The sequence below is a fragment of the Durio zibethinus genome, chromosome 2 (assembly GCF_047325235.1).
Source record: "Durio zibethinus cultivar Kanyao isolate XHJ-2024 chromosome 2, ASM4732523v1, whole genome shotgun sequence".
In the NCBI taxonomy this organism is placed as follows: domain Eukaryota; kingdom Viridiplantae; phylum Streptophyta; class Magnoliopsida; order Malvales; family Malvaceae; genus Durio; species Durio zibethinus.
In genome coordinates this window covers 37598515-37614671 of record NC_143163.1, presented here as the reverse complement: position 1 = coordinate 37614671, position 16157 = coordinate 37598515, and the positions used below count along the sequence as shown (strand labels likewise).

Here is a 16157-nt window from a genome sequence, read left to right as displayed (position 1 = left end):
GCTACCCTACTTTCCTTGGTATAAAAAGCAAATAATAGGTTGAAAGACTTTGAAATGTAATGAACTTTACGGGATGAAAGATGATTAGATTGTCTGACCTGAACCCGATAAATGTTTGAATGCACCAAAAGAAATTCCAAGAGTAAATTCGATCACGATACCGTATCTAATTTACATAAAGCTTCAGCTACTTACATAATCAAACCGACATAGCATACATCCATATCAAAGCAAACTTTGTTTAGTTCATATAAATTAGTTCCAACTTTAGAAGAAATTGTCAGAGGAGGCAATTTGACAGAGTATTGAACTAATAATAGGTAACATCCACTTAGACCTGGTAGAGACCAACGGAGTATTTACATCTTAAAAACTAATTTTATTTTTTTGCAAGTCATGTTCACATGGATATCCCTTGATCATATGCCTCAATGATCCCAAATGTGTTCTCCCCACTGTAAGTCATGTAAAGGAATCCATCTTCATCCTTGTTTTCCTCATAGATGGCAGACATCATAGCAGCTGTACCAACGTTGACAAGACACCATTTAACATAACAGGTAACACAGAAAATGCAACAAGAGTGAGAGATCTACAAGGTTCATTCTCACCAGTTGGGGGTAGAATGTTCTTCACAAAAATGAATATAGCTTTCTCAGGACTTAGCTTAATCCTCTTTCGGACAACATAGACAAATTGGCCAACAGTTAGATCAGCAGGAACCAGATATCTGCATTAATCCCAAGAGAGAACCTTAAGTTTCAAGTGAAGAAAAAGCGAAATACGGGGAAGAAATGGAGAATCAGTGTACAAAAATTGGAATCAGGTTCCAACAGGACGACATTGAAGAAATGATCATATTAAAGTCACAATCTTGTCATAGAATATCCTTTGTTCTGCAAAATAAACAGTCACATAATATAGAACAAAATATGTCATCACAAATGCTAACAGAAAATAGATACGATCATTAAAAATTAGTTAACAAACATCATTAACATATTCATTTTCTCTGGCTGCCATAACTAACAGCATGCTTTAAAACTTCCCGCTCTTGCCAGGGCAATATCAAAAGTGCAGGTACATAAACTCATGAAAATTAGACTAGGCAAACTTAAAAACTAGTATAAGAAAAGATTCGATAGATCACATTCAAAGCATACAAGTTCATAATTTCATACACCTACTGAGATTGTTTCTATGATAGCTTTCCATCCTCAAAAACCCCATCAAGAAATGGTTGACAACTCTTTCTTTAGCTAGGAAATCTTGATCCACATTAGTTAGAATCCACTCGAATCAATACATCAACAGTTTTAGAGAATTTAATAACCGAAATCACAACCACAACACAACAAAAAGAAGACAAATTTGGACAGTCAGTAACAAAATCTACTAGAAGAAATAACTTACATTTCAAAGCATCAATTAACTAATGTCAAATAGCAACAATACATTAAAAATTTTAACAGCTTGAAAAGTAACACGTATCAATGAAACCCAAATAGGTAATACACATATAAGCAAATTAAAATCAATAAAATCAAAAGTTCTCTAAAAAAAAACAAGTAGAGAAACAATAACTGACTTTTTCTTATCAATATCAGGCACATCACTCTTCTCCGCCCTTTCAACTATCACCTACACCAAACAATCAAACACCAATGTAACGTGTTAATCATAGGAGAAAACAAATAAAAGTTGCATTAAAGGACACAACAACCAAACATTACATACTGGGATTCTGTCAGGATACTTTTCCCTAATGCGAGCAGCTTCAGCCTGCCTCCTTTCTGGCAAAAGAAAAAAAAAAAAAAAAAACAACAACAACAAACACTTTAACATAACATCCTAATTCTCCCGTGTTCTAAACCCTAATTACTATTTTTTTCCTCTAAATTGGAAGTTCAAAATTGTTTCTATTCCTTGAAAAGCAACAGCATTATAAAAATTAAAAATTGTAACAAAAGAAGAAATACCCAAATAAAAGAAAGAAAATTTCAAGGGTTGAAGTAGATTAATTGGTGAAAATATTAAAATTAGGGTTTCACAAGATCAACAGAAAATTTGAGCAAAAAAATTAAAAATTGCAACAAAAGAGGAAATACCCCAAATAAACGAAAGAAATTTTCAAGAGCTGAAGTAGATCAATCGGGGAAAATATTAAAATTAGGATTTCACATGACCAACAGAAAAAACGCGCATAAAAGATCAATGGGAAATTATAAAGGAGCTCCAACTTAAAAGAGGAAGACGAACCGAGCGGGTGTTCCAACTTAAAGGAGCTCTTGGCCATAGCAACAAAGTCTGCAACCCAGAGGAAAAGGAAAGAATTCAACCAATCAATCAAATATAGTTTAAATTAATCAATTAAAATTAAACGATTGAAAAAATAAATAAAGAAGAGATCAAGAAAGAAGAAAGGGAATGTAACAAACCGATGGAGAGAGAACGAATTTGGGTCTGGGGAAAAAAAAGTGGAAGTAGCAAATTTTTCAGAGTTTTTCTTTTGCCAGTTTTTCAGAGGGTTGTTAGATTGTAAAAGAAGTTGTTTTGTTGACACGTTTGGTGTCCACTATGCATAATGCCAAAAACCTGAATGATTGAATTATAGATTTTCTCGATTTGTATCTTACAAAATATTTAAATTTATATATTTATATATTATTTAATATAAAAATTATATATTAATATAAAATTATGAAATTTATTTTTTTATTTTGTTAAATTTATACATAATTATTATTAAAATTTTAAAAATATATCATTTTTATATTTTATTTTTATATTATATTTATATCATATTATAATATCATTTTTAAACTATCAAATTTAATTTTCTCATTTCTCTTTTATTTTAACAGAAAATTTTAATTTTTAATCAAAATAACTTGTAAGTAAATTAAACTTTCCTCAAATAAATTTGACCCAAACTTTGTGAAAAAACAAACAAGAGAGGGAGAAGTATTTTGAATAAATTAACTTAACTGCCATTGTTTTCTTATTAATAAATTAAAAGTTTATTTAAGTCTAAAATTTTTAAGTTTTTATAATTTAAATAAGTATAAAGATCCAACAAATATTCAAATAATAAATATAAATTAAAGTTAATGTCATGAATAACTTTTAAATTATAATAAAATATTTGATATAATATTTAAATTTTAAAAATTTATAATGTAATATCAAAATTATAAATTTATTAATTAATATGAAACTTATTTATAATATAATTAGTTTCAAATAATGATACATGATAGATAAATAACTCTTAAAATATTATATTAGTTAATAAATTTATAACTATAATATCATATTTAAGATTTTTAAAATTTAAATAACTAAAGGTATAAACAAACTGAGCATTCAACAAATTATTTGTGAATATGTTTAGTTCTGTTCGTTTATAGTTGTTTATTAAATTTAATAAACAATCTTAAATAATATTTTTATGTTCGTTTATTAAATGAACTAAATATGAATAGAGATCTGTTTAGTTTATTTATATTCATGAATAAATTTATTTAAAATTTATTTAAAATTCGTTCGTTTATCATTTGTTTATTATTTATTTGCTATTTATTTATAATAATATTAATAAAATTATATTTTTATCATTTACTCCAATCCTATTTTAAGGTTCATTTATTTCATTTAAATTTTATTTGTTTAAATTGGTTTGATTATAGTTTATTTATTGTTCATTAATATTTAATATGTTTATATATATTTGTAAACATGTTAGTTTAATGTCTACAACTGAACTTGTTTAACTTAATTGAACCAAATATAAATCAAACGTAAATAACTTATTATTTAAATGAACACGAACGATAAAATAATTTTTTTAACAAATATGAATCAAATATGAATATATCCAAAAATAAACGAACAAGCTATAACTATACGTTTTTGCGTTTATATTTGACTCGTTTACAATCTTATAAATAATACATTAAATATTTTACTATAATTTAAAAATCATTCATGACAAAAAAAAAAAAAAACTTAAACAAAAAGTAAATCAAGTAAATGATTTTAATAATGAAAAACTTAAAACGTCTACTAAAGATTAAAAAATTAATATTATATATTTTGGATAATTTAATTATTTTTTAATAATAAAAAAAATTAATTTATAAGAAAAATATTTTTTAAATTTCTTTCAATAACCGAATGAAATTGTTCCATTGCCAACTAATTAATGGAATTAATTTCAATAATAATTTACATTAAAATCATCGTAGACAGTAGGTACCACACTTGGTCCCAGGATACAAGTGAAAGACCACTCAAAATACACCACATGTATGGGTCCAGGATCCGAGTAGCCCGGCGTACTGTGAGAGTCAGGTAACGTCTGTCTATGGAACTTATGAAGAAGGAGCACTTTGGGAACCACCATTGGTTCTGAGCCCCCGCCCAATTGGTGTTTTCCGTCAAGGTTAAGTCGCTTTTCCAAATGTGAGTTTGGTAACGTCTCTAGATAACTCATGAAGAAGGAGCATTCCGGAAACCACCATTGGGTCGTGAGCTCCCGCCCAAATGGTGCTTTCCGTCAAGGTTTAGTCACTTTTCCCAATGTGACTCATCATCATTTTTGGCCCATTTTTGGACCCAACTACTTCTTGTAAGTTTACATTTTTTCTTGTATAATTCTCAAACCCTTTGGACCACTCTTTCTGTTGTCTAGGTTCTTTTGCTGGTAGTTTATATAAAGCCAAAATCTTTGGCATTGAGAGCCCAAGACATACCAGAGGCAATCATGGCTCGAAGCTTGAAGGAGCTTTCTAGCTACAAAAAGAGGTGTCTGGCTATGGCAAAGGAGCAGAAATCAAGATTTTACATACTGTGGAAATGTGCCACTATGCTGCTATGCTGGCATAAGTATGGGGATTCTTAGCTTTTTTTTTTTTTTTTGTGTTTTTCCCATTTTCTAGTTTTCCTGATAAATAATGCTTAGATTGCCCTTTATATCTCAAGTTATGTATCAACCATGAATCTAAAATTTAATATTATTTGCTTAGTTTTCCTGTAATGTTGATGTTATATTTAAAGCTTATGCTTATGATCATAACTATTTATTTGTATATTTCATAAATAAAACTAACTGTTAAAGTGTCGTATAAAAAATTTGTTAAAAACAATGTATTTGTCGAAAATTGATTAGACCGTACAGAACCAACGAAGTGGCCTTATGGGAAGGTAGTGCTACAGGATATCGAAAGAACCCAAAGGGTTGTTATTACGGTTTTGACTTTAATCCATAAATGCTCGATTGAACAGAACCAACATGCCCTTTCCTTTTTTTAATGATGTTACCTTGCTACATTCAAAGCTCCAAACTTGTGTCCGTGAGCTTTTCATGATTCTTGTAGTACGGTTTCTCCCTATTAATAACCCAACTTCTTTTGTCGTTGAGCAGTTGAGTAACTTGAATGCAACTTGCTTCAATTCAAGGCTTACCTCTATTTTTGCTGTTGAGGAGGACGAGGGAAGGGAACCTGCTTGATAAAAGCATTTTCTCTCCCCCTCCTTTCCCTTGGTCACCTTTCCAACATTGAACATGTCTGTCGGTCTCTCCAACACGAAATTTGCCTGCCTTTTTTCAACTTTATATATGGCATTAGTACCATTTTGGAGATTGAAAGTGTCTTCTTCTCTTTTACCGTGAATTCTTGTTTTGTTTTGTTTTTTCTTGGTTCTTCCTTTCTAGCAGATGCTTTGGATAAATGGTGGCAGCAGTAAAGAATCAGTTTTATCGAGATATTGGTCCGGTTCAATAAGAAAGCACAGTTCTCAAAAGAGCAATATTGAGACTGCTTTTTGATTGAGCCGTGCCAATATCACGTGCCACTGTTCTTAATTTGGTACAAGAAGATTTGAACTCAACTCTCTTTTTAACTTATTTTTTTCAACGAATCCATGAGGTAATTTCATGTCTACCTTAATAATTCCATGTTCATTTTTTCATCATCTGATCTTAAGGACAGAAATGAACTCAGATCTCTGACAAACTTTACAAAGAAGCAGCACCAGTCTCTCAACTATTTATATGTTTGAAATTTTTGGGCACCCAAAAAGGTCTAGATTCTTGGTTTCCAACAGAGTTTATAGATGCATTTCAATAGATAAAACATGTAGTAGACATCCCAAAGTAGAGTTATCAAAAGATATTGCTTGATCATGCACCTCACCAACAAATTTGAGGCAAAGAATAGCCACCCATATTAGTTGTTGTAGCAAAAATGACCCAATATCGATAGTATTCATCTTAAAAAACAGATGACAGAAAATGAAAAACAACTAATCTCTAAAAAATTTATGTTGCTTTCTCCATTTTAAGATTTTTTTTTTTTGGGAGGGGGGGGGTGAATTTATTGAAATAATTTGGTGGACTGACTAGGCTAGGCTTCGGATTCATGGTATTGCCATTCCAACAGTGATTGGAAAATGGAGAAGAGAGCAGGAGGTTCAAAAGAGCTTCAGCATTCCTGATATCATTTTGCATAATTCCTCTTTTTAACTCATAGCTTTTGCAAGACAAAAGGATACATGATTGGTTTCCACAAGAGCCATTCTCTCGTAAAACCTTGTTTCATTCTCAACTTTTTGTTAAAGCATTTTAAGTTAATCAAATCTTTAAAGGGTAACATCAATTCGAATTCAATCATTCCGCATAAAAATAAAATGCTACTTATTAAGCAACAGGTTGAGTACCAAACATGGTAGATATGTTAGCCAGACCAGAAACATGATTTGGAATGTTGGAGTTAGATCAAAAGAAGAGAATGTTTCTCAGTATTGCAGAAATGGATAATTGAGGATTGAAAAAGGTACCAAAAATATTTTGTATTTATTATGAACTTTATGGAACTGTAACTTACAAATTGGCCCTCGAGCCTCAAAGAATAAGAGGGTGGTGGTGACAGTCAGCTTCCTTTTCGGGCTGGCTATTGCGACTGTTCCCTTCTACTAAAATTGTAAAGGCCCCCATTTCAATGCTTTCTCTCTCTCACACTCCTATATATGATATAACATTTTCTGTACTCATTAAACCACAGAAAAAGATTTTGGACGTATGCTAATGTCTGGTCGTCACCCTAGCTTATCATCCTCCTGAGTTAGGAAGAAAATGAAGCTGCCTATTAGAAAGTAGCACTCCACAAGGCATTCTCACCTTCCCCACACCGCCGATGAACCTCTTTGATCCTATCGGCAGACCTGCAAATTCCACTGCAAGTCCAATCGAAGGAAGCAACACAAATGTTGCCAGCTTGGGCCTTCCACTCACAATCTGCATTCAGAATACATTTGTTAGACCAAACAGATTTCATAGTTTTGTTCTCAGGCAAAAAAGGAAAATGCAGTAAGCTTCCCTTGCTCTTATAGGTCACATGAGATTTCAATGAATGATCGTATAATTTTTTTTGAAGCCTCATCTCAAGAGTGAATACTACCATAAAGCAATTTCACTTCTACCAAAATGGCTGAGCAAATCATATCTATATCATGCCTAATATTTTTTGGAAACAAAATGGCAATTTAGATTACCTTCCATGATTTTTTTAAAGAAAAAAAAAATGGTACAAGGATAGCATTGTATATAAGAAATCATTTGGTCACTTCAGCTTTTTGGTGTTTAGTATATTTCACCAGGTTTTAGAATTGATACGACAATGACTCAATGCCAGCTTGTCTGTGACATGTGAACCAGTATTCTCATCAGCAGTAATTATAGTTTTGAGTTAGATTTTACATCATCCTCTTCTATGCAAAAATCAAAACAACCTCTTTTTTTCAATCTAATATTACCACAATTCAAAATATTTGGGAGCATTTAAGAACTTTACCAGGTGGTGTGCCACAACATAGTCTCCGATCATCAATATGCTCCACATCAAGTCCAATAAACCAAGATCCCAGTGAAACATCCTCGTTAGCATACTTGTGTAGCACATGCCTGACATAATCATTCATGCAAGTAATCATCTTTAGTACAACAATGACAACGAGGGGCAGGCTTTGGATTAAAAAAAAAAGCTTCATCTTGAATTTTACAAACATGGCTCTTGGATCTTACTGATTTATAGATATATACGAGGCCAATTCTTTTGAAATGGCATACAACTGTCCTGTAGCATGCCGGAAATATTTGTTTCCTGACTCGCCAAATTTCCAGTGTTCAGGCTCATGGTATCTCACTCCCCTGTTCCATAATAAAACAATTCAGAAAACCAGTATACTTTTTCAAAAATCTTTTGCATAAGAAAAAGGAAATATGTAGATAATATGGCTCACTTTTGAGAGAGGACGGGACCAGATTTCATGCATCCAATGTATACGCGTGGTTTCTTACGGTGTCTAACTAGAGTTTCTCCAAGTGTTGCTGCAGCAATTTTACAGAACAGGACTTAAATGACAGAATTAATAAAATTGTTTTAATAAACACTTAATTACTTTTAACTGCAACAAGTATCATAATTCTCACAGGAACCACATAAGATAAATATTGATCTTCAAGAACAAAGGATACACAAGATTCTAAATTCTTGGATCTTTCTGTAAAGGATGATTCAATCGTAAGAAAAACCAATCCTTTGGTTGTCGATTGTAAACTTTACTTTTGCTAAACAAATTGCTGAACTTACCTATATTTACATGGACATCATCATCAACTTTGACATAGAAATCTGCATCCCATAAAGCAACAGCAGTAGCAAAATATATCTTAGTTTTTGCAGACAATTCAAGGTACCCTTCAACATGGTCCTGCTCGCATGTAAAACAGCATATTACTCAGTTCACTTATTTATCCTTTTCTCAGAGTAAATAATAATGAAATGTTCTTAAAGAAGCAAGCACATTAATAGAAGAATAGTCTCTACAAAAGGGATTAAAAGTGGCTAAAACAGCCTACCAGCCTCAAGAAGTCTCCATGCTTCTTATCTTCTGCTTCAATTGCTCGGTCCAAAATACCACCCGTTGTGACACTGGATAACAAAAAATGATTACATAAAAGTATACAGTAAATTCTTAAATTTGTAAAGGATTATTATTGCTGTCAGTTTCCACCCTTAGTCACTGCCTGGCAATATATATAAGATTTAAGGAACAAACTTAAAAAATTTCGAATCAAGAATCTATAAAAATAAATTTAATTGCTTATACCACAATTTAGAGCGTCTACCAAGAAGACCACAAGAAAAAGAATAAAGGGCACATCAGGACATCCTGTGGAAGCAAAATCTGTTTACTATAGATGTTCCATACAATTTGAGGAGAAATACATGCCAAAGTTCAGCAACCAAAATTAAAAGTTTCTATTGCTAGTAGATGCAGAACCAACTTTATGGCATTATTACAGCTTTACCTATATTTAGAGTTGTTATAGACTTTGCTATTCATTAGAACTATGGTTTAATGGTTGTAATGACATATGCTTTATTCTTTTATCTTTCATTCAATTTTGAATGTGTGAATATTTGAATCAGATTCTCTCTCCAATAGATCAGTTCTGTCTATAGTTTCTCACTCTTCTCAATTTATCTCCCTAATCTTTCTGTTCACTCCTTTTCATCCCCTATTATTCCTCGTTCTCTTCTCTATTTCTTTCCCATGCCCAAACTAGTAGCCCATGAAGATTCAAAGGCAATAATGAATGAAACTGAGATAATATAACCTAATAACAGCGGAAAATGTAATTCTTCCCAGCAGGGGGCTGCAAATTCAAAATGACATACTTGAGAGGAGGATCAGCACGTCAAAGTAAGAAAAACATGCTGAAGGATATGATACTTGAAACTTATAAAAAAAAAATACAATAGAAGGAGAATTAAACCCTCACCTATGACCAATAACAAAACGAACGATAATGCCCTTTTCATCCTCTAATTTCTTCCTCTTTTCACCTATTTTCCATCAGTTTTAGGAAGGAAAAACAAAAACAGATTTAATTCAGCAATCCTATTGGCATGAGAACATTGGGAAAGGGGCTGGTTTGTGTTAAAGGGAATAGGGTAAGGAAAGAAAGGGTCAGAAAGAATCAATCCAACAACCTTGTGGCATCCATGTAGCACGAACTGAGTCTCTTCTTTTCCTGCTGCTGAAAGCAGTATTAATTCCTATAACCATCACATACTTTCTCTTCCTAGATGATTCAGCTCTACTCACACCTGTGGATAATGGAGAACCACTGAGTAAGGATTCTTGTGCTGCCCTTGCAGCAGCTAATTCCATCTCTAAGTTGGAAATAGTCTTATCCAATGCCCTACATTCAAAACAACACGATAAGTTCGTTGATCAGCCACTTTAAAACCAAATCAAACATAAGTAGACAAAAGCAGCACTTACTGTATAGCATGATGAGTCTTAAAAACCTCCCCAATGATGTCCTTAGAAACATGCTTTTCTTCTTTCTGATACAAATAAAGGAACCCAATCAGCTTAAAAACTGCAAAACTTCGGCTGATTAACAAATAAGTTTTATATGATATAATCAAGATACTCACAGCATTAAGATTACAACCCTCTGAAATTAGTTTTAATTCTTCAGCTTCTACTGCAGTTGTCCGCATGATACCTTCAGTTTCAGGAATAGTCCCCATCCTGTTACGAATTTTACACATTAATTAGCCATTATATCTTACCTCAATAACATCTAAAACATACAACTTTTCATAAACAAATGAAACCAAAAATTTTAAATGTAATCCAAAATATAAACCAGTCAAACAAAATTAAGAAAAAAAAAAAATTAAAAGCCGCACAATTAGATAGAAGCATTAAAAGCAAAACACTTGAGGTAGAAGCATTAAAAGCAAAACACTTGAGATATTTATATGTCTCTAAAATGTCAAAGAGTTTCGGTTACAACTACCAGATGTTAAACCAATATTACAGCATGTGTCAGAGTTCTTCCTGCAATGAAATATTGAAAATGGCTTGAATGCTAATTAAGGATGCAGATTTCACTGGGCCATGGATAACAAGACTGCAATGATTTTTATTCAAATTTATAAATAAAAATAGCAACCCAAAAAAGCTGACCTTTGTATCAATATAAAAATTGAGTCTGTCAATTGAAACCTCCTTTACCAAAAACAAGAAAATTTTGAAACTTCAAAAACTTAATATCACATCATACTATTGCTGTTTGTTTCTCATATATATATATATATATATATATATATATATATATAAAATTAGATCCATTTTGCCTTGATAGGTAAAATAAACAAGGGAGAGCCACATATTATCTCTTATAAAAAAAAACTGTAGGAAACTCAAAAATGAACAGAACTTGAATAACACTGCTAACAGTACAATTCTTAATAATTTAAAACAACCAATCTTTAGAAAATAAATAAAATCTATTGCCAAAACAAGCTAACATAATTTCACCATTGAAACAAAGCAAAATTTAGCTAAATATAGATCATAAAACAAGATTAAAAACAAGCAAAATCCTTGTTTGAAGAAATGAAAAGCTAAAAGTTATAAACTTTGAGAATTCAATAAAACTGAAAACAAGGACAAGAAGAATAAAAAGATGGATACCTATTGGTGAAGAGCATTCCAGCACAGAAGCAGCCCAAGCAAAGAAGAAAAGTCCATTTCTTTGATACAAAACTTCCAGTAGACTGCTCTCCTTTGCTTTTAAAAGACATATTTTTGAAACTGTCAATCTAAATTACCTTGTATTCCTCCACCACTAGCAATCACAAGAGAGAAAACCCATACGTAAAAAGGGAAGCTTGAGCCAAATCAGAGTGACCCGGTTGTAGAAAAAGACTCCCCAAGAGCTCCAAATTTGAGTAGAAGACAGAAGAGAAAGAAGCAGAGTGCTCTGTTTTTGCTCTTTTTTTTTTTGGCTTGTTATTTTGTTCCTTTCTTTCTTTGTGTGTATTTTTGTTGGTTTGCTTGTTCTCTTCTCTCCACAGATTCTCTCTCCAAGTCTCAACTTTGCAGGCAAGGGACGTTGAACCCAAGCGAGAGACGACGACCCACCACTAACCGCGTTTCTCTTCTTCTTATACCAAATTTACCAAACTATCCTTTTATTTTGATTTTATTTATTTTATTTGTTAGTATTTATATTATTATTTTTTAAATTTTATCTACGAGGATGTTTAATTAACAGAATTTAAGATTTTTGTAGAAAGGGTGATTTCTGAAAAATATTTTATTCCTAAAAAAGGATAATTTTTCCTGTCATGAACATATTAAACTTTTGTGGCTATTCAACTGACGAAATTATTTTTAATTTTATAAATTTCATTCTTTATATATGATTAAAATTTATTTAAATTCGAATTATAATCAGAAGCTCATTGGAAATTAAAAAATATATGTAAAAGAAAAAATAAAATGTTTTTTTTTCTCCCTTTCAAAGGGTGAGAAAATAAAAAATATAATTTTTTGGCCAATAATTTTGGAAGCTTTTTTCCCATTAAATTTGTAAAGCTTCTTTTGTTAATTATTGTTAATTAAATAAATTGAGTTGGCTCCAGAGGCAAAGTCATCCCATGTCATGTGACATTTATGCCCTTATTCCATTTTTTTTCATACTATTAGAAAAAAGAAAGAAACTTCTATACTAGCTTACCAGTAATGCGCTTTTACGTGGAGTCCATAATTTATAATTAGGTCCTTCATAGGTAATTAGTGGTAATGAGTTTCTTTGAAAGAAATTGACACCAAAAAAAAATAAAATTACCATCTACTTATAAAAATTTTGAAAATTTTTTTTACATAATTATGGGAATTTATGCAAGATTAATAGTAACCCATATAAAATTACCATGGACTTATAAATGTTTCAAGATCAATAAGATATGTAAATTTTTTTGGTAAAAAAAAAATATATAGAACAGCTTATCTGTCATATTATTTTCTAGGTTTTTTAATTATAGAATATTTTCCAACTAAATATTTTATAGAATATTTCTCAACAGTTATATTTTGATCAAATTTACTCTAAAATTAAAAATAGAGTGATAATTTTGCATCAAAATTAAAAATAATGAAAAATTTGTACCCATTATAATATTAATGTAAACTTAAATCACTCACATAGATGATAACTTTATATCTCATCTCAAAATTATTTCATCTTAGGGTACAAAAATCTTTTAATCAAAATGGTTATCCAAAATAATTCATTGTTGATTCTCTCAATTCAAAATATAAAAAAATTAAAAAATACTAATAATATATTTTTATTTACATAGTGAAGTTATATTTACATATCCCTAAAATAACAAATGATGATGATGATGATGATGATGAAAATATATGTGATCCTTACTAAAAATAAAACTAAACTTTTGTGTTATAGTCTTATCAAATGCCAATATTTAAGCATAACAATTGCAACTTCCAAAAGCCATTTTTTAACTAGTTTTTTATTCTTTTACATCAAAATGCCGAAGATATTTTGTGAAAGACTCCTTGAAAATGACAGCTCAATTACAACTTGCCATTTATCCAAACACATTGCTGAAATTATTTTTTTGCCATGTTAGGGTAGTAATACATGCATTTAATTTATAGGTATAGGTGTCAATAATACACATTTCCTCTCACATGATGAAAGGTTAGGGAAATGGTATACTTCTATTCGATGATAATTTTTTTTTCTAAAACAAATTACATGATTCCAACATTGCACTTAAAGCTATAATCTCTTATGATCTCAAAACAATCCATGTCTTTGTTTTTAATTTATAATTATGAATGAAATTGAGTGCAAGATGAATTTGATATTTAATTAAATTGATTTATATAATTATTATATGACATTCAATAAATTTAAATTTTAATGTTTGTAATTTTTTTTCTTATTAAGATAAAAATGAATAAAATTATATAAGATTGGAAAGCAATAAAGGGCTAATGAATTTTCATATGTAAAAAAAATATTAATATTTCTTCTTTTATTTAATAAATTTAAGCTCATGTTAGTGAGTTTGATATAGTATTTCGCATGTATGAAAAATTTTGGTAATAAATTTTTTAGGATATTCTTTAAAATTAGTTAAACTATTACTTATAATAGTATTTTTTATTAAATATAATAGTTGACAATTAATTTAATAATTTTTAATGATTAAGTGAAAATAATACTAGACATAATGATTTTGCAGAATGCTGTAAAATATTATTTGGCAAAATTCATAAAAAAAAATTACAAATTTAATTTCTATCACTTTAATCAAGTGTATACAGACATTGATTAACATTTTATTAAACAAAATAGAACAAGGTTTAGATTCCCCTAACATGAGATTAGCCGATAAGCAAGCTCATTAATGAAGAGCCCCCAAAAAGGCAGAATGGGTAAAATTGGAAAAGACTGCCAAGTATATCTGAGAAAAGGTCACAGTTCACAACGTGGCAAAACACAATTGGATAAAGCACTTCACTGTATCTTGCCCCTCCCCCTTAATCACGTGACACATGCATTTTAGGTAACGTGGATGCTGCAAATGAGAGCAACGCGGGCAGAGGGTCACACCTCACGAAGACTGTTGACACGTGTTATGATGTGGTTAAAATGTTCGTAACTTTATGTTTCCTTTCACCATCCTCTATCAGGCTATCACCCACAAATAAGGGACATATGCCCTTTGGTAGGGCGGTGCCCGTTAAAGACGGGGACATCGCCTTTTGTTTGGAGGAAAAGAGGATTCCTGAAGAATAATTTCGTCAGAAAAGCTTCTATTGATTTTTGTTGGAGGTCTGGGAATTGAGATTGAGTTTAAACCAAGGTGAAATTTTATTTCAACTTTTCATAATTTTTTGTTGGTAAAAAAGTTACAATGGTAAATGTAAATTCTAATCATAAAAATAATACTTAATATTATTTTAATTGAAAGTTACGTTATTAATTGATGCAATTGGATTAAATTGATTACATTTTAAAAAATAATTACTATTGATATATATGTGTTTTAATCCATGTTAATGTAATAATTTTAAAAATCTAAGCTTTCTATTGGGCTATGTAAACTGACTACTTTCTCATAGCCAACAAAATGTACTGTATGTTTCAAGAATATTATTATGAGAACTATTATTACAAACACTAAGTGAATTAACCACTTGTATTAATCAAGATTATTGCTATAATTTAATATAGCAATTATTAATTAAGTTAACCGCTTTTTCTTTTTGGATGAATATTATAGCATTTCAAACAAGACAGCATCACTTTTCCAACATTCTTTGGTTGATTTCCAGCAAGACAAAAGCAAATATGTAGAAAATGCAATACGCCTGTTAATGAATCGAAAGTTCTGTGCACAAGTGTATATATATATATATATAGACCTTGAGCTAACTTACCTGGTGCCTATTTGGCTGTGGTTAAATTCTAATGAACTTGAAGCACTTTTGATTGCTTGTGTGATATGGCAATAAACTGACCAATTTTATGGAAATGATGGATTTAATGATTTTAATATTTGTGTCATGAAAATATTAAAATTTTTATATTTATATTTTATTTTATATAAAAATTATGTATCATAATTTATATCGATATAAAATATAAAATATATATTTTTTATGCTGTTATGTTTAGATATACTTATTATTAAAATTTAAATCATATTTATATCATATTCGTATCGTATTATCATATTATATTTTAAATTATTAAATCTGAGATGCCAATAAAATTTTTTGACATAATTGTTGCATATAGTCCACTGGCAACAACTTGGGGCCTAAAATTGCTACAAAATCTGACAGAATTTTAGTTTCAGTTGCACGCGGTTAATGGTTACCTTCTTCCTCTAGTCCCAATATTTACCAGCCCCAAATTCTTTAAGAAATAACTGTTTATCTTTCAAAAAATTAATTAAGGATCATCACTAAACATTTTAGATTACATTGACGAGACTAAAAGATAATACATTTATTTTTTATTATATTAATGTTTATTTTAAAATATTTTTTAAAATGATACATGCCATATTTTTAATTTAGCTGATAAAGTTTAAAATTACAGTATTTTAAACCCAAAAATTTCTGCTAACTTGTTATCTACTTGGGATATCTTATTGGTAATTGGTTACTTTAATGGGCTAACCTCGGAGCCCAAATATATAGGCCTACAATTGCTCAGGATTCATGAACTTGCGTAAATGACA

The 16157-nt window shown here is 30.3% G+C and overlaps 2 protein-coding genes across 2 annotated transcripts; both read right to left on the bottom strand.

The window, feature by feature from the left end:
* Positions 1-225: 225 nt before the first annotated feature.
* On the bottom strand, positions 226-2597 carry LOC111318199 (autophagy-related protein 8C-like). The gene is made up of 6 exons (XM_022920915.2): positions 2439-2597; positions 2260-2307; positions 1738-1793; positions 1589-1641; positions 612-730; positions 226-522 (listed from the first exon to the last, which is right to left on the bottom strand). The coding sequence occupies exons 2-6, from the start codon at positions 2294-2296 to the stop codon at positions 401-403; spliced, it is 387 nt and encodes a 128-aa protein (XP_022776650.1). The 5' UTR covers positions 2297-2307; positions 2439-2597; the 3' UTR covers positions 226-400.
* A 4230-nt stretch (positions 2598-6827) lies between these two features.
* On the bottom strand, positions 6828-12007 carry LOC111318198 (putative beta-1,3-galactosyltransferase 2). Its single transcript, XM_022920914.2, has 11 exons — positions 11560-12007; positions 10512-10608; positions 10354-10418; positions 10059-10270; positions 9848-9911; positions 8921-8993; positions 8652-8772; positions 8302-8389; positions 8084-8209; positions 7854-7963; positions 6828-7297 (listed from the first exon to the last, which is right to left on the bottom strand). The coding sequence occupies exons 1-11, from the start codon at positions 11667-11669 to the stop codon at positions 7149-7151; spliced, it is 1215 nt and encodes a 404-aa protein (XP_022776649.1). The 5' UTR covers positions 11670-12007; the 3' UTR covers positions 6828-7148.
* Between the last annotated feature and the right edge of the window lie 4150 nt (positions 12008-16157).